The following is a 23,708-nucleotide window of genomic DNA, read 5'->3' as shown; positions in this document are numbered from 1 at the left end:
GCTATGGAAGCCTCTGAAGTCTGGAATAATGAGTGTACATTGCCACGCACATCCTTGGGAGAGGTTAGGGGCTTCTGGCATACAATGTCCCTTGTCTTAAAGCTTGCTTTAAATTAGTAATTACCTTCTGCTAAGCAGCAATTATGATCTCTTCATACTGAGGAGCTCCAGTATCAGATATACATTAAGTACGTAAGCTAAAGTTCCTCTTAAATGTGAGATGCTGTTTTTAAGTAATTGCATGAGGACTTTCTGGACAAGAGTGACTAGTGTTATTTGCACTGTAGAGACAAAAGCATGATTTCAGGAGAAACCAACACCCTGTTAGTGTCAAAAAATTATTGTGAATGCAGTTACATTCATGATATTGTAGCTTCTACATGCCTTTTACCCTCCCTGTCATATTCCCTTATGCTTAGTTTAAAATTATTAGTGACAATTTTTTGTCTTTTGGAATCTTAAGCCCATTGAATTTTCTTTGCTGAAACATTGAAATATTAATTATTAACTTGACCCATGTTCTAGAAGGATTTCGGTATGAGAGTGCCTTTCATAAATTGATAGTCAAAATACTAGTCCTGCAAGAACCACACAAGTAAACCCCTTTGAAGATGAAAGCTAAAACTGCTTATTCAACAGAATAACTGGTCCACGTAGTCTGTCTTTAAGACCTTTTATGTGAGAGGTTCTTTGCTTCCAGTTCATAGTATTTGTGCTTTGATTATGGAATATACTAGCTTAGGAGTTTTGAAAATACAAAGCGGATCCCATTGATATATAGAGAAATACAAGCTTAGAAGTTAGTATAGTAGGACAAGAAAGTCTTTGTTCTATGAAGTTTATCTTCTTACAGGAAAGGTGATGTGAAAACATACTAGGTAATAGAAAGCTAAACTGGAACCCATTCTGGCAGGAGCTGGGAGGGGCAGAGATGCAGTAGGATGGTTTGTTTATTAAAGCAAAACCACACTGGTTTGAAACCAAAATGATGTATTTGCATTCAATTTTCTCAGCCAACAGGCTCATTATGATAACATGGACCATGATATTGTACAAGGGGAAGAAGAGCAAGGTATTCAGGAAGAGGAAGGAGGTAAGATAAAATGTGTGTCCCTACCATGTTCGCAGGTTCCCTGTGAGATTTTAATATTCATTTCGTACCCAGTTTGGATTCAAGTGAAATATAAACTCACAGTTTAAAATCAGAAGCTCACATAACACTGGTTGAACTGAGTGAAATACAGGAGTTACTAAAGATCATATCCACATTCCTGAAAGGAAAAGCGTCCTTGCGATTGAGCTGCTAGGATCGGGCTTTGTGGATCTTGGTTACATTCCTGGCTCTGCCTATGATTTTGTTTGATCTCTTCAAATTGTATAATCTTTCACTGTCAGTATCCTACTAGCAGTAAAACAGTTCTTGTTAGCATTATATGTTTAGGTAGGCTCTTTAGGTAAAGGCTGCCAACTGTTAAAAGCACGTATGGAAGCTAGTATATAGGAGGCTTTTAAAAAGGCTAACTAAAAACTGCTGTAATACAGTAATAATATCAAAAATTTGTCAGCTTATGAACGTGACAACCACCACCAGGATGAAGGTGAAGATGATGATCAAAATAATCCAAATGAACAGCAAGAACCAGAACATCAAGAAGAAAATCAGCAGGCTGATGAATCAGTGAGTATGAATTAAGATGCTATGGATTGCAGTCGTTACTGAAGTGAAAACCCAGAAGTCTCATCTAACATAATTGCACGTTACAGAAATAAGATGAACCAGAGGTCTGCTAGGAAGACAAGTTTGACAGTTTAAAACTACATCTAAGATCTATTTAAAGTTGTCCTTACTGATTTGGGAAGAAATCAAAAAAAGCTTCCTTATTGGAAGTTGTTTTTCTACATTCCTTTGATCCATGCTTTAGGTGGAATAAAGGATTTGGATTTAGCTGGGACTTGAACAGATGAACTTGGATTAAAAAAAAAACACAGGAGTAACTCATTGGTGGTCAGTCAAAAAGGGAGGTGACAGTATTTTTATGCTATGAGTAGTTAAGAGGGTAAGAGCCAACTGAATAGCCACTGAAACCAGCTGGAGTCAGTACAGAAGAAGCGCAAGATCTTGGAAGGCAACATACCTCAGCACTGAACACAGCCATGATATTGATTGCACAGAGATCTGGATGCAGGAGATTGTCCTGCACCTTCCCCCAAGTTCCATCTTACTTGGCATTGTGGAACATAAAGCGTATCATCTTCACTCCCTTCCCCCTCAGCAAATTAGAGTTGTATAGTAAATATTTCTAAAGGATATTTAACTTGTCAGCTATGAAGATATCAGAAATGCTTTTACTGAATGATAAGCAGAAAGAAAATGCTCATTTTCTGAATGGCAAAGTATGATGAAAAGCAAGTGTTGTTTTCTTTTGTTTTATTATAGATGTAGACAAGGTCAATATCGCAGGACAGACTGGTACTGAAAGATCACATCAGCTCTTTTGAGCTCTGAGCTTTTAAACTCTTATCTTTTTTGCACCTGGTCTTATCAGGCATTGTTGTTGTCAGATAGTCAGTAAACAAAAGGAGTTCTACAGCCTATGTGAAATAAGTCATCGGATTCAATCTGCTTTCTAGCAGATACCCATACTGCAATTCTGTCTGTGCTCAGTGCTGAAGTACTTTTTCTTTCAGGAACTGACACTTGTGGATTGGCTAGGGTTTGATCTACTGACCCCTGACACCTGTAGAGAGGTTCCAGCTGGTTTCAGTGGGTATGGAGTTGGCTCTAACACAGCTCATGCTAGGGGTAGCTTTCAAGTGAAATGGAATTTGACTGTGAGATAAGAGTATTTAACATTAACTTCTGAAAATTACAGAAGGCAGCCATGGAAGATGTGAATCCTGCTGATGACCCCAACAATCAGGGAGAAGATGAATTTGAGGAAGCTGAGCAAGAGAGAGAAGAAAATCTACCAGATGAAAATGAAAAGCACAAGCAAACCAGTCAGAAACAAGGACATCCAGGAATGGAAGAGCACCTAGTGGTCAGTAAAGGGAAAGGAAGCATTTGTAGGTCCTCTATGAGGACAGTTTAGCACAGCTTGGTGAGAGAACACTGAACTTTGACTTCTAAAGATTTCTTTTAAGCCATATGATGTGCGCAGGTAAAGTGTGGAATTACTCCTGGTGATACACTGGTATGTCTTTCATCACTGGCTCCACTCAGTGAGGTTCTGTAATCTCATAGTTCAGGGCCCCTGTGTTTTACCTTCACACAAGCCCCCGCAAGAACACCCTTCATACAATCAGGTCTTTGCACAAATCCCTTCTATGCCACTTCCATGCCATCACCACTCAATCAACTGTAAGCAGTGGCATCACTTTCCTTCTATGGCCATTCCAGTGAATGCTGTGCGTTTCAACCATGTTTAAACTGTGAACTCCTCCAGGGAGAGATAACCTGTATTTTTATGGCATTAGTCTTTAATGGTGTGAATATTTCATTGTCTTCCTGCTTAGTATAGAAAGTCTTGCTTTATTCTGTGAAGTGATTTTTATTATAATCATTCTGCTGTCTATTTTTTAATTTAGGGCAGTTCTAAATCATGTAGCCAGGCTATCATTAGTGCTAATGAATGCACTATAACTTCTTATGCTATTATTGTTACTTTAGCTTTACATAAAGTTTTAGTTCCAGAACAAGAAGCTTTAACCTTCAGTCTTCTAAAGCTAATAGGCATGCACACAGAACTGAATTTTTATATGATCTTTCTGCAGATGGCAGGAAATCCTGACCAGCAGGAAGATAATGTGGATGAACAATACCAGGAAGAAGGAGAAGAAGAGGTAAGAAAACAGACATAAGGCATATGCGGACTCAGGTAGCATAGCATGTCTCCATTCACGTTCAACATTGGTATCTTTTGTAACTACAAGATGAACCCAAATCACTTGGCCTGACTTCATGAAACCTAGGAGGTCTTTGCCATTACTCTGGTGTCCACTTCTGGACACATTTAGTATTACTCATACTTATATGCTGCAATCCATTAGTCTTCCATGCAACATGGTATTAATTGTGCAAAAATTGAAAAGATTAAGCCATTCACAACAGAAGGAAAAATTCCTGAAAACCTCAAGCCCTCTGCAGGTCACTAAAAAACCCCAACTTTGCATCTCTAATCGCACGCTGCTGTTCTGGGCAAACTGCTTCTTTGGCCAGTTACTTGCTCTTTAGCTCTGACTTTGATTTATCCTCCTAAGCAATCCAAGTTCTGTAAGCCCCTACTATTCATGGAGTCAAATAGTCAGGAAGCTCTTAGCACATTGCTTTGAACTGGAGGAGAAAAGGAGGGGAAGGGACTTTTTCTTTTGAATGTTGAATGGCATGCTCATTATGCATGTGCTAGCATAAGTTGCCCTGCAGTTCTTCAATACATACCTAATCAATTGCTATTTTCTACTTCATACACAATGATTTACAAAAAGCAATAGAAACAGCTACTCATTACTCCCTTATGGGGAACACTTTGTCTAGATTAGCTGGTATGCACTTAGAATTCACCAGTTCAAAATACGGTAGCTTAAATCAAATCAGGTCATTAGGAACTGGGAATAGTTGGCCTTTGGCAACTACTCTTTGGCTTACAGGAAGTAATTTAATACAAGTTTCATAAAGGACTATGACCAGTGTGCTTACTGGAAGTATTAAAGAGTGAACAGTGATTGAATGAGCAATCAAGAAAGAGTTAAGATGCTGTAATCAGGAATAATCTCTTTAGTAGGTAGACTCTAATATTATACATTACTGTTGTTCAGATCTTTCCCATATATCGCTCAAAGCAATCCAGGTTTGATGGCTGCCCTTCTGCTGGCAGCAATACCTAACCTCAGAGAACTTGTTCACAAGCAGCTTTGTCTCCTGTCGGAAGCAATTGCTAAATATACTCTCCTGCTCCCTATGATGCTGAGAAGGCTGTTGCTGTTGTTCAGGAGAAGGTGATAGCAGCTGCTAGAGGCAGGGAGCCCTGTCGAAAGCAGCAATCTCATCCTTGCTCTTTGTGGCAGGGGTAGGTGGCAGCACTGAGTGGTGAATGCTTCCCAGCCAGGTGAAACAGCTTTTTTTTCCATGGGGACAGCTGTATGGCCTTACAGAAGCATCTTACCCAGCTTGCAGGGCACCATTTGGAGCAGATATGCATAACAGCATTGTCCAAAAGAAAAAATCAAGTTTACTTTGAAAAGCATGCCTCTTTCAAATCTGCACCTAACCGTAAAGGGACATGGAAGCAAGGGAGAGCACTAACATACAAGAAGTGCTGGATCAACATCAGAACACCTGGAAAACAGAGTCAGTGTGGCCTGCTCTCTTCAAGGATAGAGTTGGAAGAGATTATTCTTCACTCCCAGTCCCCCCTTGCTCCTTTGTGGTTTTCCAGGAGCAATTAGCAGAAAGATTGCTCAACTGCTGGGAAAACGTGGACAAAGTTACCATTAAATACCTACCTTGCGTCTCAGAACTGAAATAGTTCTAGGAGTCCATGGGGGGGTGAAAGTGTCAGTTAACGACTCTTTGCTATGTCACAACAGTCTTACCATGAAGGACAAGGAGAAGATAATATGTATGTAAAGTTAAAACATGGAATGGAAATCTAAATGTGTTAGCTGTGAAAATTGTAGTTAAAAGTTAAGTATGGTCTGAGAGGAAGCAAGTTTCCCAATTGTTGGGGGGGGGGGTGTGTTCCTCCTTTAACATCTCCATGCCCTCTCCTCCCTTTCTTTTGAATCTTCATTCTGTGAAAGTGTAGCTGTGAAAATGTGTAGATTTACACCACAGGCTACTTTTTTAAAGGAAATTAAAATACACAGAACATCTCTGTGCTTTGTAGATCCAGGAAGATTTGACTGAAGAGAAGAAACGAGAACTGGAACGCAATGCTGAAGAGCCATATGGTGAAAATGACGAAAATGTAAGTACCATGTAAACCCACAAACTCGGTGACACAATTAAACACTTAACATAACTGCAATCATGTCACAGTGACATTATGTAATAATTGTTGTAGCTTGCTTTCAATCAAAGACCTTAAAATTTCATGCTGTCCCAACTTCCTTTTGCTCATCCTTCCACCCCCACATCAATTCTTGCTGCCTGGAGGACTTCGAAAAAATCTTTTCCTGTTTCTGTCCATCAGCACTAACAACCCCAGCTGACAGTCATTTTTCCTTTTCCTTAACTTCATCTCATCACCCTAAAATAAACTATAAGGAAACTGGCAGTTGTACTAATCTGTGTTTTGGGTTTTTTTGTTTCCCCCTGCCCCCAATCAGGCAGATGAAAAGAGTAACAGAGGAGCAGATCAAGAAATGCAAGAAGAGAACAACCAGAAAGAAGTTAATGAAGAAAATTATGAGGAGGAAGAGGAGGAAGGCCGAGCTGTTGCAGCAAAAACTCGTAGACGAGGGGAGATGTAGTCTTTTTTTTTAAGCACACAAATTCCTGTGTTTTGGTTTTTGTTTGTTTTAAAAAAAAAAACCAACAACTTTTTTAGGATATTTAATTTCCCAAAAAGTTTGTTTTACACTTTTTACTTTTCTATTAGAAGCTCTCATATGTTTATATGAATATGGTATTTTGATACTCTAGCTTAGGATTTCTTTTCTATTAAAACTGTACATAAACAGACATCATAGGTTTAATTTTTTGTAATGCTGGGCATGTTTTATAAAGGCCATCTTGAAATACGCTTTTACCTTGTCCAAGCCTGACAGAGGTGTTTGGTCTAATTTCAGATACATTCAACACTTGAGGGAATATATCTAGTGCCTAAACCCAGTCGACATTAGTCACTCCAACTCTCATTGTCTTCCTTGACACAACTTTTATGACTAATGGCTGGCCACACTACCCATCCGAGGCACGATCTGCGGTGCTAGTAGAGGCCCAGGGGTAGTTTCATTCATTATTATCTCATGAGATTCTTCAAATCCTTGAAGATAAGCACATGCCTAGCAATCTGCAGGACCAGGCCTTTTATGGTGCAGAACAGTTATAAAATATGCAAGTTTTACAAGCCTTCAAAATACAGCCAGGTTAACAGCTGTTAATTTTGGCAGCTGTTTATATACAGTTAAATTATGCATTTATTTTAATGAGCATACCTAGGTACTTTAATTACATGCACTACATAGCAGATAATGCAAATGGTGGTATGCCAGGATGAGATGCAAGCTAGAAACCAATTTAGACTTGAAGATCCATTACACCAAATCAAAACACTACAGCTGTCACATGAATGAAGATTTACAGAAGGAACAATTTTGTTGTTCTAGTTAATATATAAAATGTTTGACCGGAGAAATATAACTACATCACCTCAGTGACATGCTTTCTGGAAACTGTAGAAAGAGTTAAGGCATGTTAACTGAGTTGACATGATTGGTACAAGATGTTGAATTAAGGCCTTTACCTTCTTTTACTTATTTATTTTTAAGTCTATGCTGGAAGGATTTCTGTGTCACCTAGTGTGAAAAATCAGACTAGAGACTAATCCTACGGAAGTTTTTTTTGAACAGCAAACATCTCTAGCACTGCATGCCAAAATGTAAGGGGCGGGGGGGGAACCACACAAAAATTGTGCCTTGGTAGGCTACTATGAACATAATCACAGTGCATGAATATATACAATATTTGTATTGGTACAAACCCTAGTTATTTAATATATGTTAAAAGGAGAATGGGAATCTGGATTTCCTAGGCTATGCCCCATTGCTGGAAATGAGGTGCACAGTAGCTCCCCGTGAAAGTGTGTGTTAATATATAAGAGGAGAACGTTTGAGATTTTTTCCCTTTTTTAATGATGATGCATAGCAATGTTTTTAGTTTAACTTTTTATATGAATGTAATTTAATTCATTTTTCTACTAACTCAATTATATTATGTTTTATAGTTGGTTTCCATTCTTTGCAATTTTCCTAATGTCCCAGACACAGTGCTTATGTTTCATAGGAATATTTTTGTCGGCAAGTACTTTGGGTTTTCTAGTTACCATAAATCAGATTTACCTTATGTATAAAAAAAAGTTTACATGATACTGTAAAATGTATAATATGTACATAATCTTCAGAATACAATTATTTTGGTAAATTGGCCTGTATTTTTAATGTCACAGTTGCAGTATTTAATTATTTGAGGCATAATAAAACTTGACTGCAGTCAATAAACTAGAATATAGTTACTGATCTTTCACACGTGTGATGGTTTGTTGTAGTTATCCTAATGATGCATTCATACTCAATAGAGCACAGTGGAGACTGGCAGAGAGAGGGAGGGAGCTCAGAGCCACTTTTCAGGGATTTCAGGGAAGCGGAGCAGGGTAAGGCCCAACATTAGCACTAGTGGCACTTTTAGCATTCTGTAGATGTGCTCTTTAAGTCATTGTTGCAACTGAGGTCCTTCTCCAGCTAGAGCAATAAAGCCTTTTTTATCAAACATGGGCCTGTGAAAGAGGAGGAGGGAGAGCCCAAACCCTTTTCTGCACAAGCTTCTCCCACAAACAGGACCCATTGTCCTCTCTCCTGCCCACCCCACAGTGGGGGAAGCCATCCCTGCTGTCCACGTTGGGCCCGCTCAAGCTGGGAGGAGAGCCCTTCCTCCCTGGCAGAGGAAGACAACTAACTCTGAAGGTACAGGTACATACCAGAACACAAAGGGCTCCATCTTTTTCACAGTATCTTTCACACCTATAGCAAGCCATACGCTTCAAGCATTTACGTTAATGCATACAGCATTGCCTGTGGAGACATGGAGAACACAAGACTCCGTTCTGCCCCACTTACAGTGTGGAAAAAGCCACTTCCAAAGCCATCTGCAGGTACAAGTGACCTACCAGCACAGCATCTTTGCACCAAAATAAGCTGCTGCTTACTTCTCTCCCTTTGCTTCAGCAATTTGCTGGCTGCAAATGAAATTAAACAGGTGCTTGCATGTTCTGCTGGCTTGTGGGCCCTGCTGTTGCCCAGGCCCCTGGGCGCAGAGCATGTTTATTAAGCAGCTTTGACAATGTCCTTTTGTTTACTGTCAGGCTGCCGGGCTTCACTTGGATAACTTGTGGCTGCAGCAAGAGCCCAGAGAGACAACAAAACTCTGCCCAGAATGAGAAGCTGCAGAATAAGGGCTCCTATTGTGCGTTGTATGAGCCAGTATTCACAGCGGATGCAATATTTACTTCAGCAAGCATAACAAGTTCACATCTAATGTGAATAGGCCAAGAAAGTCTTAATGAAAGCCTGTTCTGTCCTTAATCAAGGGCCTATTCACTTCAGACAAGAGTTACTTGACTGAAGATCAACTTTCCGAGTAAGAGTTCAGGCTTGGCTGACAATAGCAGCGTGTAATCTCCGTAACTCGCCCCAGCCACTGCTCTAGCAGCAACGGATTGTGCTTTCCCACAACTCCCTGGCCAACGTTGCTCCCTGCCAGCATCTCAGGCTTGGCGTGATTCAAACCGCAATTCCTCGGTTCTTCCAAGGACCTTTTTGCAAAGGCTAAGGGCAAACCACGCAAGACCTTGCCCAACTGCCTGCTCTGTAGCTGCTCAACCTCCAACGATTCTGACCTCTTTGCCCGACACACGTCGCTTAGTGCCAGACCTTGCGGTCCCGTTTGGTAGACGAGCTGGTGGTGAAGGTGGACCCACACGGCTGGTCCTCATTGCCATAGGATGTCTTCTGGGATACAGGGAATGCTGAATGCTTTGCTAAATCAAGGAATTAATGTGTTCATGTGACCTAAAAATAAACGGGAGATGGTCCACTGCTCCAGCCCTGTGGGCGTACAGAACGAATGGCAGAAGGAAACGCTCTCGGTTTTACTGCTCACAGAGCGCGACTCCCAGCGTGATGCTGTGGCAAAGAGGACTAATGAGTCTCCCACACCAACAGAGTGAAAATATGAATTCAAAGGGAAAAGTTACATCACTTCTGGATTTGGCAGCAGCAAGACAGCTATTGGCATACTGTAACCAGGTCTAGCAACCACTCATCAAAATATTGGAGACCATTCAGGGAACAGGGTGCAAATAATGGGAAAACTGGGCTTATAGAAAGTTCATGCTCAGGAAAGAAGTGATCATGGGCTAGGAGAACCCAAAGAGGCAACCACCTGATGAGACAGGGGTCCTCAGCCTCCCAGAGAAAAGCAAAAGAAAAATCCCACAATAAAATTCAGGCCAGAAATACAGCATACATGTTTAGTAATGGAGCTAATTAGGCATTGCAGCAATTATTTTACAGGCTGTGATGAATTCTTGATCACTAGACATCTTTTAAAAGTCTTTCTAGTTCAGCCCCAGCTTGGGCATCATGAAAGAAGTCCTACTGCCTACAATAAATTGAAAGGTCAGTGAAGAGGATCATAATAGCATGCTCTAGCCATAAAATACATGAAGCAATAACACTCAGTGGAAAAAATAAAATCCAGTGGAATTCATTCCATAGGTCAGGAAATCTTCCAATGGTTCAGATACAATATCTCACCTCAGTAAAACGACCGCTCCTTGCCACATCGCCTTTAACAGCTCTGTGTACATCAGGGAGTTTGAAACCCCTTGCAGGCTGAAAGCCACCGTGCACCATCAGGGACCTTCTCAGCACCAGTGTGCAAACAGCACACTGTGTGTCCGGGTTTTGTCCAAATTATGAAATGCCAGCATGCTAACTTACGCCTTGATCTAACCCAGGCTGAAACTTGAGTTAGACAGCTGTACTTTAAAGCAAACAAAAAAAATCACTGTGACTAAGAATGAAACACACAGATACACTTGTCATTGAAGTACAAACTAGTTTCTGGCAAGTTTTATCCCCTTTTGCTGCAGCTTTTCATGACAAAGGAGCTGCAGAGCAGTCATTGCTAAAAATGACCTTCACTCAGCTTTTCAAGTCTGAGCACATAAAATGTGTTTACTCTGTGCACAGAACTTCTTACTTAGCTACATGCAGGAAATAAATTTATATCGTTACAGCCAAAATGTTTGCAGGGTGAAGGGAATGAGAAACCCAAAGCCACATATCCAGGGCAAGATAAAAAGTTGCCTCCATACACCTGACACATCATCAGCCTTCAAACAAGTTTCCTTTCCACAGGTCTTGCTTTAATAGTTCTTGCTGGTTCAAATGTAAAATTATTCATTATTTTCTCATCATTGTCACTTCTAAAGGGAATAAAAACCCAAATAACTTTGCCATATCTACTAAGAAAGTAATTTTAAATTTTTATTAGAAGTTCAGCGTATTAAAGGTATTTATCAGCTCTGTTATAGTCAGGGATTCAGCTGACCAGATCAGCAATGCCTCTACTTGTTCCTACATGCTGAAATGCACAATAGAAAATCCACAGGCATGTTGTTATCATTAACCTATGAATCCTTGAAACACAATCATTGCACTGTAATAAATATTTTGTTCTCAAAGTTTCTTCTATCTGTAGATCTCAAGTCATTGTAAAAAGTGTTAAACCCTATCTTAGAGAAAGGCACAAAGGCAAGGCAGCGCAAGAGGTTTGGAAAAGGTTTTCAAGAGGAAACCTGAGAACAGAGATCAGATTGGGCCTGGGTTTAGCCCCAGACTCCTGCTGTACCTTCTGATTGTGATCAGCAATATTAAACCGTATCTTCCGCATGTTTTCAGGCACACAGCAAAATGCTTTTATGAGTTCAAAAAAATATTTTGCAATAGACTTTTGGCCTGGGGTTGATCTCTCACTATTTTAGTCTTACAGGCCTTGCTTGTAAGAGTTCCTGGCCTCGCTTTGCATCACCTCTGACATTAGCTAGGGCATACGTGTTTCCTTAGCTCCATATCTACATTTCAACTACACAAATTAATGCTCCACCAAAATTTCAGAGGTGGCAAAACCATCAGGACATTTTTTCATCGCAAGCGCTATGTACATCGGCCACGTAGGTGACCACAGCATCACAAAATGCCTTGAAAACACTTATGCTGCCCTTGAAGCCAGAGGAGCAGATGCTCCAGTGAATGTCCATCACAGAGCTAACCGGCTAGAAGAGCTGTCATTTACAGAGTTGCCTTTAGTGATTGACACAATTGCCAGCATTTTCATAGCCCTACAGACTTTCACAGGATGCCCACACACAGCTCTGCTGCTTCAAGTTGGGTAGGAGTCCCCTTCCCAACCAACCACACCAACGTAAGAATGCTGCCTTGCTTGTGTATCTGTGCTAACTCGTCCATCTCTAGGTACCACTTACATACAACAGCTGGGAAATACAGTCCTTTCTCCTCAGCACTTCTTTTATTTCATAAAATAAACCATTACTGCCTGCAGAAAAAAACCAGCCAGTTCCATTCCTGCTGCCCATCACCCTACCATGGTCGGTGCTTGATTGAACTGAAACAACTTTGACTTCCACAAACACATGAGTCACAGGCACTGGTAAAGCTTTTGAGGTAAAAAGGAAGGACTCAGACTGACTACAGCAGGAAATGGCTCAGCCCTTAGCACTTACGTGAGATTTCTCCCCTGCCACCTAAACTCTCAGTTCATTTGTTTCTCCGTTTGAAAATGGGCCTCCAGAACAGCCATCAGTCACCCTGAGCAACGAGCACGCTCATTTTGCAGTTCTGTGGGCAATGCACTCGATCATCATGCGCCGTGCAAAGCACAGGCAGTTCTGCATCCCTCTTGGGTCACTCAGCCTTTGTGGTTCCCTGGTCGCATTTTATAAGGAAGTGCTATAGTGGTGCTTTTTAGGAACGACACTCTTCTCCTCCAGGCTGCAGGAAGAAACAAACATCTTCCTACATTGAATACTAGGCAAAAGTCAGTGTCGACTCTGATTAGAGGTACACAACAAGCTGTTCTGCAATTTCTTGATGGGTTTTTTTTTGTCCTTTTCCAAAGGGGAGAAGGCAACTGTAAGGATGTGCTTGCCGAAAAACCTTCTGCGTAAAAAAAATTTCATGGCTAATGATCAGGGTTGAGCTCTCAGTGTGCCACAGGTCAGAGCCTAGCTGTCAAGCAAGCCACAAGCATAGTGATAAACTAGTTACCATTTCCTAAATGTTTGTAGGGACTCCTCAAGTTGTCAGCATTATGCAGGAGGCTCATGCAAATCTTCCTCATGCAGAGGACAGGGTCAAAGACTGGAAGCAGACGGCCAGGGCTGGTCCAGCAGTACCTCCTGCTGGGGACAGTGATGGTGAGAGATGTGGCTCCACAACCTCTCTTTTCTCAAACGAGCAAAAATATCTACCAAATAACCCACTGCCATGGAAGCAGGATTAGGGGATCTCATGCCTCAGTGGTCAAATAAATTGGAAGGTCTGCCTTTGCATTAATATTTCTCTAAAGGCTGCTGGGTTTTACCATGAATTTGCATAGCATCCAATGGAAACGTGCCTCTCCTTATAAAGGATTTTGGTTTACATCACCAATAAGTTAGCACAGTTTCTCTCCTGAAAGAGTTCATATTCATGTCAAAGCTGACCATTTTACATTTGTCCATGGGCGCAATTAAGACCTTAACTATGAATTGAAAGAGATAAAAAAGGTGAGCTTTAATGAAAGGTTAAACTTCACAGGGAATTTTATATACTGCCTTATGTCAAGGGAACAAAAAGAGTCCTAGATGGCATTTTGGAAAAGGCAGCATCCATAATTAATGAACAAATGGTATTGTTAGCTGTTCATCAGAACAAAATAGCCAAAGTTGTGCAAAAATGAGATTATGAAACTAATTCACAGACTACTTGGGATACATTATTCCATTGGTGTCAAAGAAAATGGCAAGACCTGCAGTTTCTCCCTGACCTGTAGAAAAGACAGGCTCAATCTTTCCTGGCAGGAGCTGCAAAGTACCTTTCTAAAGTAGTAATCGTGGTGAATAACCCAGGTCAGCCCTGTACAAGATTCTCCTGATTGCAGAAGCCCCAAGCTGTTTGTGTACAGGAGATATTGCAAGTTGAATGCAAACAGCCCTCCCAGTGTTACAGGCAGCCAATTTTCTGGTCATTTATTGTGACAGGTGAGAAATGAGATGGCTCGTATACAGTAAGATGGTTTATAATACTAAACAACGTCCTCGCACCCAAATAAATCCTACCTGGATTTAGCTTTGCTAGTAGTTTTATACTGTAATGCCAAAGAATAATAAAAAAATATCAGGATCTGGGAAGACCTAGAAGGGATCAGAGTACTCATTTAAAAGTTGGTGCAGAGCACAAATGGGAGGTGGAATATTGCCAGACACCTCGACACACCTCAGAATGATCTATTAAAAGCAATAGTGGTGCCAAAGAAAACTGCTGTATTTCAGTCACAGCTAACCAGGGCCTATGCCAGGAAGTTGATATTAAAGAAAGATTAAAGGAGTTTTCTATTTCGCCACAGGAATAACGAACAGGTATTAGAAATGAACATATGCAAATGCCTATTACAGCAGCTACACCTTGGACAGCTTAAGAGTGACCTCATGGCAAGTATTGGACATCACAGTCGTTTTATCAGCCACAAAGGACAAGCATAATTCAGCACCAGCCGTCGTGCCGGAGCACCGCTGGGAAGCGGGGGATATCGAAGGGACCCGAGGGGCTGTGCAGAAATGGAATAACTGGAGCCAGGGTTACCGTGCCAAAAAAAGGCAGGGGGATGAAGGACATAAAACCCACATGACACCGGATTTCATTGGCTCTAGTGTCTATGGAGTAATCTGAGCTACCTTGAAATTATACAGGTATGTAAAAAGAACATACAGGTACACAGAAATATATATCACATTAAGAAATAGTTTGTGCCAACTTGTATCTACCTGATCTTTGGGCAAAAGGCACCTGCAGATGAGCTCAGTTCCAAGTTTGCAGCTACTGCCCTTCTCCTGCAATCCAAGTTAGACCTTTATGAATATCTACTACATACCAGCCTCTTCCACTGACGAGCAGTAACATTATGTGACACAGAAGAGAAAACTGCACTCCTTTACACAACTTGGGCTTCCAAATGCTCTAGAAGACATGGAAGTGGTTCCACTTGTTTTACTGATATGTCAGATGGCCATGTTATTGTACTGATTTGCTTGTAAAATTAGAGAATGTGGTGTGATAACTAAAAATGTTGAGATGTTTCCAATCTCAAGATAAATATTTTGATTGGTTTTAAAATATATTTGTTGAAAATAATGCTGTAATTGAAGAAAGTATTCACAGAAGTGTTATAATTCAGTGATAAATGTGCAAAGCCACAAACCATGTTATTCCTGAAAAGCCATTAACATTTATTCTGGAGAGAGTTTCTTTAAAATCAGAATATTAGACAACCTGATACCCTTCTGCAGTTTGAAAATACTAGAAAAGTTACTTACAAAGGAATTTCACACTGGTGGTTTTGTACAGGGGTTCATAAACCCTACCAGGAGAGAGATCCAGCTCTGTTGGTCTGAAAACCAAAAAAACTAAGAGATCCTGTGGGTTATTTGGTGCTCCTGTTACAAAGCAAGGTGACTTGATACAAGTATGAGGAAAGAATATGTCATAGCTTCTAGCCTTGCTTCGATTTTCCATATTGATTTTGACTGTAATGTAATTAGTAGTTCACCAGGCTATTCTGCATGGTGGTTCCACACTGTCAGACATTCCCCTTAGGGCTTGTCCTCACAGCAATTGTCATTAAATTCACAATTTACCTTAGTGCCTGCTACACTCCCTGTCCAGACAAACCTTCATGCCATGTTGCTTCAGTTAACGTGAAGAACTGTTAAGTAGTGGTAGGCCAAATGTGACACAGCACCATTTTCCTGTCCTGTCTCAATTTGTTTTTATTTATACTCTTTAGGTTTCCTGCCTTTAACAGTTTTTCTTAGGAGGACTGGGTTTCCACTTCTTCATGTAAATCCACACAAACAGCACTGCTACCTCAGGTCTTTCCCTTATGTACCAAGCTGCTTTGTTGAGCCTTATGGATTGAAGCCCTTTGCAGGTAATGTCTCCATTAGATTAATTTAAACTCAAAATTTGAGCTGCACATACCTAATCCACATTGTTAGTGGGCCATCTGCAATACCAGAATTATAATCAGTGCTGTAAGGAGTGAAGGAAAGAAGGGAGCATTTTTGTCTTGTTTAATAGCAAAGGTTTCACATCTCCTGGACTATAAAGGTCATAGTATGGAAAAAGAAGAGGAGATCATCTGAAATTCCTCTGTATTTTAGGAAACTGCTAAGGATTCATGGATAGTTCAAGGAGCCCTGGCTTTTCTAGAAAGTACCTTGGTTCTCTCTGGTGTGCTACAGATGTGGATTTTTTTTTATACCAGGTACAGCATCATAGATGCATGGATGAAGATCTAGCATGGGTTGACTCTATTTTAAGCATCAGAGAAAAAAAAGATCACCATTGGTCTTTCTATAGGGTAATCCCACACCTTGCTCAGTTGGTTTATGTGAACAGAGAACAATTGCAATTTCACAGATTGCCAATTCTTTTTGTGATTCACATTGTCTATAGCCAAATACACATTTACACAGAACCTGGTCTGCATGATTTGCTCATCCTGCATAGTCTCTTACTTTGTTCACAGGCAGCTGAATTTTGCTACCACATGCCTCTTGTAGAAAGTAGTACTCGAGTAGAAGTACAGAGTCAGGTTCCGATTTTCAGAAGTTTTTGTTTCCTTGTCTCCATAAAATGGTATTTTTCCTTCAGATGCTGTTTTCTTGGGATAGTTGTGCCCAGAAGACAAAGCAGCTGCCAGGTTCGGTTTCCAGCAGACCCTGCAGACCCTCCCTGCCCGTTTCTATTTACCATTCACTCAGCCACCAGTTAACACCCCATCCATACAGCCACCCAGCAGTGCCTTACCATTGCAAGCCTGGTGGGAGCACTGGGATTTGTAACACAGAGTTCAGCCCTTCCTCTCTGCCTCCAAAACCCACAAATTTCATCACCGTGAATGCACACAAGGAAAAAAGAGAAACAAAGAAACAAAGCTTCAGCACTCCCAGGAGGGGCTTGGTTTGTTCAGTTCCTTCTGATTTCATAGGCAGATAAAGGTCTTCCACATTTCGTATTACCAGACCCGTATTCAATAACTTAGCCGCCAGCGAGCAAACTGCATTCATCCTCTGCAAGACAGGACATACATCTAACTGTCAGAGACAGAAAATGCTAAACTTTTAGCAAATTTTCCCCATCCCTCACAAGATCTAGGCCTGTACAGGTATCATCTCTTGCACAGTACTGATACAAATTGATTGATGTATCATCCCTTTTTATACAAATCATTTACCATGTTCTCAAAAAGTGATAGAACACTTCATTACTTCCCATTACCAACAGGTCGCAAACATGCTAACAGCCAAGGTAATACAATACCTAATAAGAGGATTAAGTAGAGAGGATTTCTATTTAATATTGTATTAGCAATAGCAGATACCTTCCCTGCCCATTCTTACTCCCTCACAGGATACAATGTCCACACTTGTAAGGGAAGCTTATTGACATCTGATCAGTCAATAAATCTGTTCTTGTTTTTTAATGACCCCAAGAGTTGTTTCCACATGCTCACATAATCTTACCAACAATTTACCCTCATAAATTAGTAATTACCTTTAGGGCCTTTTAAACCCTAGAACCTGATTTAGCTCCTCTGCAACAATTCTCTTCTAATTGTAAATCAAGACTTAGCACAGAGCAGGATTAAGCCTCACCAAACCAAACACAGCAGTGCATAACAAATAACCAAGAGAGACAGAGACAAGACGACTCTTCTGTGCACAAAAACCCTCTGACTTCTTCCTTTGAGAAGGTGTTTTGCTATTCTTTGTAGAAGGACGATCCCAGAGTTTGGGCACTAAATTTGGGATAAGTGGGTTTGAGTCTTTGTTGCTAAATCCTGTATATGATATTTGCAATTAGTTTCCCTTCTGTGTTTCAGTTTTCTGTCTGTGTAAATGGGGAGGACAGCATTTTGTTATAATACAAGGACTTGATCAATAATATATTAAAGTTTCATATATAAGTGCATTAAAGCATCCATGCTATGCTGATGTCTCCTATTTAAATAGTGTAAAAGGCTCACTGGGCTCTTGACTGAACCATTCAGTGAATGATAGGCAAATAAGAAACATCCAAAAAAAACCCAACCCAGAATTACATTCTGCTATGAAACACAGGCAACTCCTATAAAAATCAATGGGACTGCATAGTAGTAAATTGCCTGGGAGATGAGCTTTATTTCATGGCTCATAAGTGAAAACGAATCCCTAACAACCTGTCAGTCCTGAGAGCTTTGCCTCTGGGAAGAGCTGGCTTCTCGGGTGCTGCTGCCACTGCAGCCTCCGTCCCCCAGACCCGCTCCTTTGGGCAGCTGCCCCCCTGCACCAACAGCCCTGTCCTTCAGCAAGGAACCACGGGCTGGAGCATTAGCCAGAGGCAGCTATGTGCCCATATTGCATCTGGTCCCCCAAATACTGGGAGATGGCAGAAAACCTCTCAAACCTGACCCCACTGAAAGCTGCAGCGAGGAAGATGCTGGAGTGAACATCACATCAGTCAAGCTGTTCAACCGCCTCTTTAAACCGTGGGGTTTAGTTTTTATGTGTTCTGCTCTCTGCCTAACAACCTTATGCTTCAAACAAACCAGTTATTCACTAACAACTTGAAAGAAGGAGGCACTGAGAGAGAAAGCAGCCAGCCTGAAAACAAACAGAAAAAACATCTATGACAAGGCTACAAATTGAAATGGGAGCAGGGCTCCCACATGCCTTGAAATTTGTGTCCTGGTCCAGAGCCTAACCAAAGCACAAAGATGCAGTGTTAGCTAGCTGGTTTTATGTTAGGAAAATTGTCAACACATGGCAGTCATCAAATCAGATTGGCAACAACTGTGGTGCCACAAAATACATTACTAGAGGAAAAGATGCATATTGCAGAGACATGGACTTCAGTGACTGCACTGTGCTCACTGAACTGGTAGGATGGCTGAATTTGAGGAAAATGCATGTTAATATGCAAGATGTCCTGCAAACATGAGTAGCTTTGCTGCTTGCTTAGCTTGCTGGCAGACCATTTACCTACCCTCGTATGCCAGAAACCTAGCATGTGCCAATAAATTCTCTCTTTTTGGATTACCATACAAATAACTTGTTTTGATGCTGGCTGTTCACTTAGGGAGCATAGTGCCATCCTCCAGATTCAATAATAAAACCCAACAGGGGATCTACACAAATCAGCACTTTGTGGCCATATCTAGAGATAAAAGTCTATGGGAACAATAGATAAAATCAAATAAATTGTTGTTTTGTCTTTTTTTCCAGAACCTCAGGGATTTATGCTGTCTCAGATTTAACCATTGCCTCCTACTTCTTCACACAAGGACATTAAAACAGGCCTTTTTATCTGATGGTGAAAAGCATAAACTCCTGACACCTTGAGATGACAAACCAGCCTAAAACCAGAGTGTATTTTCCTTCAAGCCAAGTTCTTCACCTTATCCTCTCCTCAGATACTGCCCCTGCCTTCAGCTCCCCCCTTCAAGCTGCCAACCTCCTTACACAACCCATGTAAAGCGGGCACTTCCATCTCTCTCTGCCTAATCTTTCAGCTGTTTTCCTTTTCCATAGTGGCTTTTTTTCCCCAATAGTGATTTCCTGCTACCATCCAAAAGACATTTGAATCTGTTTTCCCAACTCATACAGCACAATAAGTTATCAGGAATTAAATTAGTTATCAAAGGGCTAATAGACTTGTTCCTTCAAGGGCTAAATTAGTTTTATCATACTTTATCTGGAAAGGTGAAGTTTTAAAAATGTACTCTTCCAACAGGCTTTGTTCCTCATTATGTATACTGAAGCCTATCTTCAACAGCCACTCAAGGGACCAAGAAAAGTCAGCTGCTCAGCACAGATGGCCTTGAACTAAAGGTCAAAGAAAAGAGCATGAAAAACACAGAAACACTTTAAAACCATTCTTGCAGACAGTAGTTGCTGGCTGGAGCTACCTTTCTGTATAGGCTTCACTGTCTTTGAACTGCCTTCTCAGTATTACTGCATTCGATTTAATTTTACAAGAGGGTTTTTTTGGTTTAGCTTTGCTTTGTGTTTTAAGTGGGATTTCTGGTATCTCTCAAGAAAGGAAAAAATATTTGCTTCATTGTGAAAGGATTAGGAAATATGGACAGCTGAATGTGCTAAGACATTGTATAATATTAAAGCAGCCTGGACTCTCCATTATACAATAAAAACTTAACAACAAAAGCCCTCAAAAACAGATTATGAGAACTCTTTTTCCCTGTATATAACATCCTGATCCCCACTGGCAGCCGAGCAGATGAAAAAGCTATACTGGACATTATTACATCTAGGAAAAACACTGGGTAAATACTTATTGTCTGAAGTCCCTTTCAGCTTGTCAACTGATATCCGAGCAAAATGGGATATATCATTTCTTTGACACCACCACTTAAAAACTGCTCTCAAACCACAGCTTAGTGCTGCACTCTGTGCAGTTTATTTCCAACACACTCATTAACACAGAGATTATATGAAAACAGAGATCCCTGGTATAACGTATTGAATCTTGAACATTTGTGAGACCCATCAGTTTGTGCTACCAAGCTGGGCAAAGAAACCTTTTGGGTACAGGATCATCCCTTACCTAGGTGACACTGGACCAGACAACCTCCAGAGGGTTCCATTCCAACCTGAACTCTCCAGCAACGCAACATCCACCACAACCTCCCTACCACTAACACTAATGTGCCTTGTCCTGACCACTATATAATGTATTCCAGCAACATGATACACCTGTGAGGCAGGCATCAAACCCACCTGCCTTTGGCAAGAAAAAAAAAGATGCTTGATTACAGGAGGAGTGCAAACAAGAAACAACGGGGCCATTCATTAACACACACCTGAACTGAAGAATGGAAATATTGATATGACCTTATCTGAGGTGGAAATTAGTGGGTGGAAACTTCAATTTCATAATTTTGTAGGAAGAAATAGTTCAACAACACGCAACAGAAAGAGTTTGTGATAGATACATGGGGTGCTTTGAGGAACTGAATGTGCTCAGCTCTACCGTAATTGATTGTTGGCAGTTCAATATCTGCACAGAAAAGGCACCTTGTGAGTCTAAAGAGAGACCTTTCAAATGAACATCTAGTTAATTTTAAGAAGCACCATAATAAAGAGGTTTTATTCCTTTGGGCATCCTGTGAAACAGAATTCTTTGAGACCTGCAGGAAGCCTTGAAGAGTAATTTCCACAATTCAAAAAATCAGCACAAAGAGGGAAAAAAAGCACTTTGAGCCCAAGGCCTATGGCCAGCTACCTCAGGTAGGCTCTTTCAGGCATGCTGGACACAACAGACTACATTTTTAGCAAAAAGTTGACAACCAGGAGACCCACAGTGGCTTACGGGTGAGAGGAAGAGCAGCAAATTGCACCTGATTATTACTGTCAAAAAGTTCAGTGTTTCTCTGTGAAATCTGTGTTTCTTTTGACTGTAGTTCATTCCAGTGAAAAAACCCTCTTTTTATTTTACTAATTAACTTTAACTTTTGGCAGTTGCACTGCAGTTTATTGGCCGGGGTTTGGTGGCTGCTCTGCTCTCTACAATTCTTATTGTTGGATATTTCAGGTCATATTATTTCGCCCAAGACAATATTAATTGCTGTGACAGTTCTCAGTGCTCATACAGATATCTATCTAACAGCTAAGCCAGTAATTCTGTGAATATCTTCTCTTTTAATCAATGGGCTTTGTTAAAATGGGATTATATACTGAAATGAATATAAGGACATTCTATAGTGAGTAGCTAAAATTAGTACTAAGGGAGTTACAAAGCCCCGTGCTTCAGGAATGAACCACGTACCGGCTGGTGACAGGCAGACTTGCCCTTCACCTATCTCTAGAAAAGGACAAGAGCTAAGCATATCTGAGAAACCCTATTCATTTTCTTTGAAAGTTTGCACCTTGGCTCTACTGCAAATAGCATACCATCTGTATAGTCCTATCTCAAATTAAAGGGTGCGTCTCCAAGTAAATTAGAAAAACAATTTATTTTCAAGAAAGAGATGAATTACAACTTAATTAAAACAACACGAGATGGCTGGAGAAGGAAGGATGAATTCAGACCAGTCCTAAGGGAACTCCAGCCCTCACAGCACTTTGAAAGAAGACATTCGCATATCATACATCATCAGCACAAGAATTTCCATTAGTTATCCCCAGGAGGCACAACTCTCCTCAGGTAGATGGCTTCACAAATATACCTCTTTACCACAGCATACTTCCCAAGCACAGAAATCACTCACTCCAAAGTCAGGTTGTATTTAGAAACAAAAAGGAACAGAGATTGAATGGGAACACAGCAGCAGTCTGCTTCTGAAAGATTTAAAGTCGCAGCAGACAGAACAAAAGATATGCCACTTGCATAGCACAAAATGCAGCCGTGAGGTACAGCGCAGTAGCCAAAGAGGGTGTTTCAGCATGCTGTCCCATGCTGGGAAGCAGACAGTAGTCTTGGAGAGTAGATAAATGCAAGGAGAGTGTTAACCTTCAGCAATACAGAGTCTTTCAAGAAACTTGCTTACCAGCTGCTTTTCTCCAGCAAAGTCACATTCAGCGATTAATAACCTAAGCTTTATGGCCTATGAAAAAGTGTATAATAATTAGCTTACCTTGTGTAGCACCATGTTGTCTCCTTATTTGTTTCCACTCAGAGGTTGCTAGTTGTCCTCAGACTGTTAGGAAGAACTGAGGCTTCAGCAAATCTGCGAAGGCTGGAGGAGCAAATCACAGCTAAGTCTAGTGGGGAAAGCACTTCCACAAAACAAACTCAATCTCAACGATCCCCCCTTTCCCGGCCACTCCATGCACACCCTAGCCCTTCATCTATTCTTTTTTCAGGGGCTCTAAAGTTCAATTCACCAAGTTTTTACCTTGTTAGGCAGAGCCCACAGATGTCTTGGTCCACTGGCTGTAGCTGGCTATGCTTCTTCCCTGGGCTGTATTTATACAACTGTCACCCGTTGTACTTTGTGGGAGACTGTTGACCTCTGTCCTTAGCTTCCCAGAGAGCCTAACAAAAACCCTTCCGACATTAGGAGGGCTGCCTTATATCTGGAGATAGCTGCATGGGCCCCAGACCTGGAGGGCAGCATATTTTTTAATTTACAGGCAGGGGAAGGAGGAGAGGGAGTAACAGGAGGACCAGTAACAACTGGAAAATGAGCACATCAGGAGGCCAGCTCACTTAATGATGGGCCTTACAGCATCCATACTGGATTCCTGCCCTTTAGAGGAATCAGGCACATGGAGGAGATATGCTTATAGAGGGAGAAATGGCTTTCATTTATACACAGATGTTTATAATTAGAAACAGAAACCAAGATTTTTGTTTTCTCCTAATATTGTCATGTAATACCTTTCACTGTAGTTATTTTTAAAATACTAGCTTCTTTCAGAGATGACTGTTCACATACATTTACTAAGCAAACAACCCCACCACCCCCAAGCCCCCGTCCTTCTCTTGCCCTGTCTAGCTTCCACATGCTTTGAAGTTGCTTGACATGACATACACACACACATTTATTATGTCACATTATATTTTGCTGTGAATGTAGATGTTTGGGATATCTGGGGCTTTTATTACTCATCTGGACTTTTTCCTCTGGTAAATACAACAGAAGACGT

At 40.9% G+C, this 23,708-nt stretch overlaps 1 protein-coding gene across 3 annotated transcripts in view; it reads left to right on the top strand.

Annotated features, from left to right (window-relative positions):
* Positions 1-8,245, top strand: part of GOLIM4 (golgi integral membrane protein 4) — a 34,976-nt gene extending 26,731 nt beyond the window's left edge. For all 3 annotated transcript variants that reach the window (XM_075031351.1, XM_075031350.1, XM_075031352.1), the window contains 6 exons: positions 1,014-1,093; positions 1,566-1,678; positions 2,874-3,041; positions 3,775-3,843; positions 5,886-5,966; positions 6,328-8,245. In XM_075031351.1, the coding sequence (XP_074887452.1) occupies positions 1,014-1,093; positions 1,566-1,678; positions 2,874-3,041; positions 3,775-3,843; positions 5,886-5,966; positions 6,328-6,471 (655 nt within the window). In that variant the 3' untranslated portion in view covers positions 6,472-8,245. The remainder of the gene's footprint in view (positions 1-1,013; positions 1,094-1,565; positions 1,679-2,873; positions 3,042-3,774; positions 3,844-5,885; positions 5,967-6,327) is intronic.
* Positions 8,246-23,708: the final 15,463 nt, after the last annotated feature.

This window comes from Buteo buteo, chromosome 7, assembly GCF_964188355.1.
Source record: "Buteo buteo chromosome 7, bButBut1.hap1.1, whole genome shotgun sequence".
Classification (NCBI taxonomy): Eukaryota; Metazoa; Chordata; class Aves; order Accipitriformes; family Accipitridae; genus Buteo; species Buteo buteo.
Note: the sequence above shows the minus strand (reverse complement) of the source record. Positions and strands in the feature narration are given on the sequence as shown.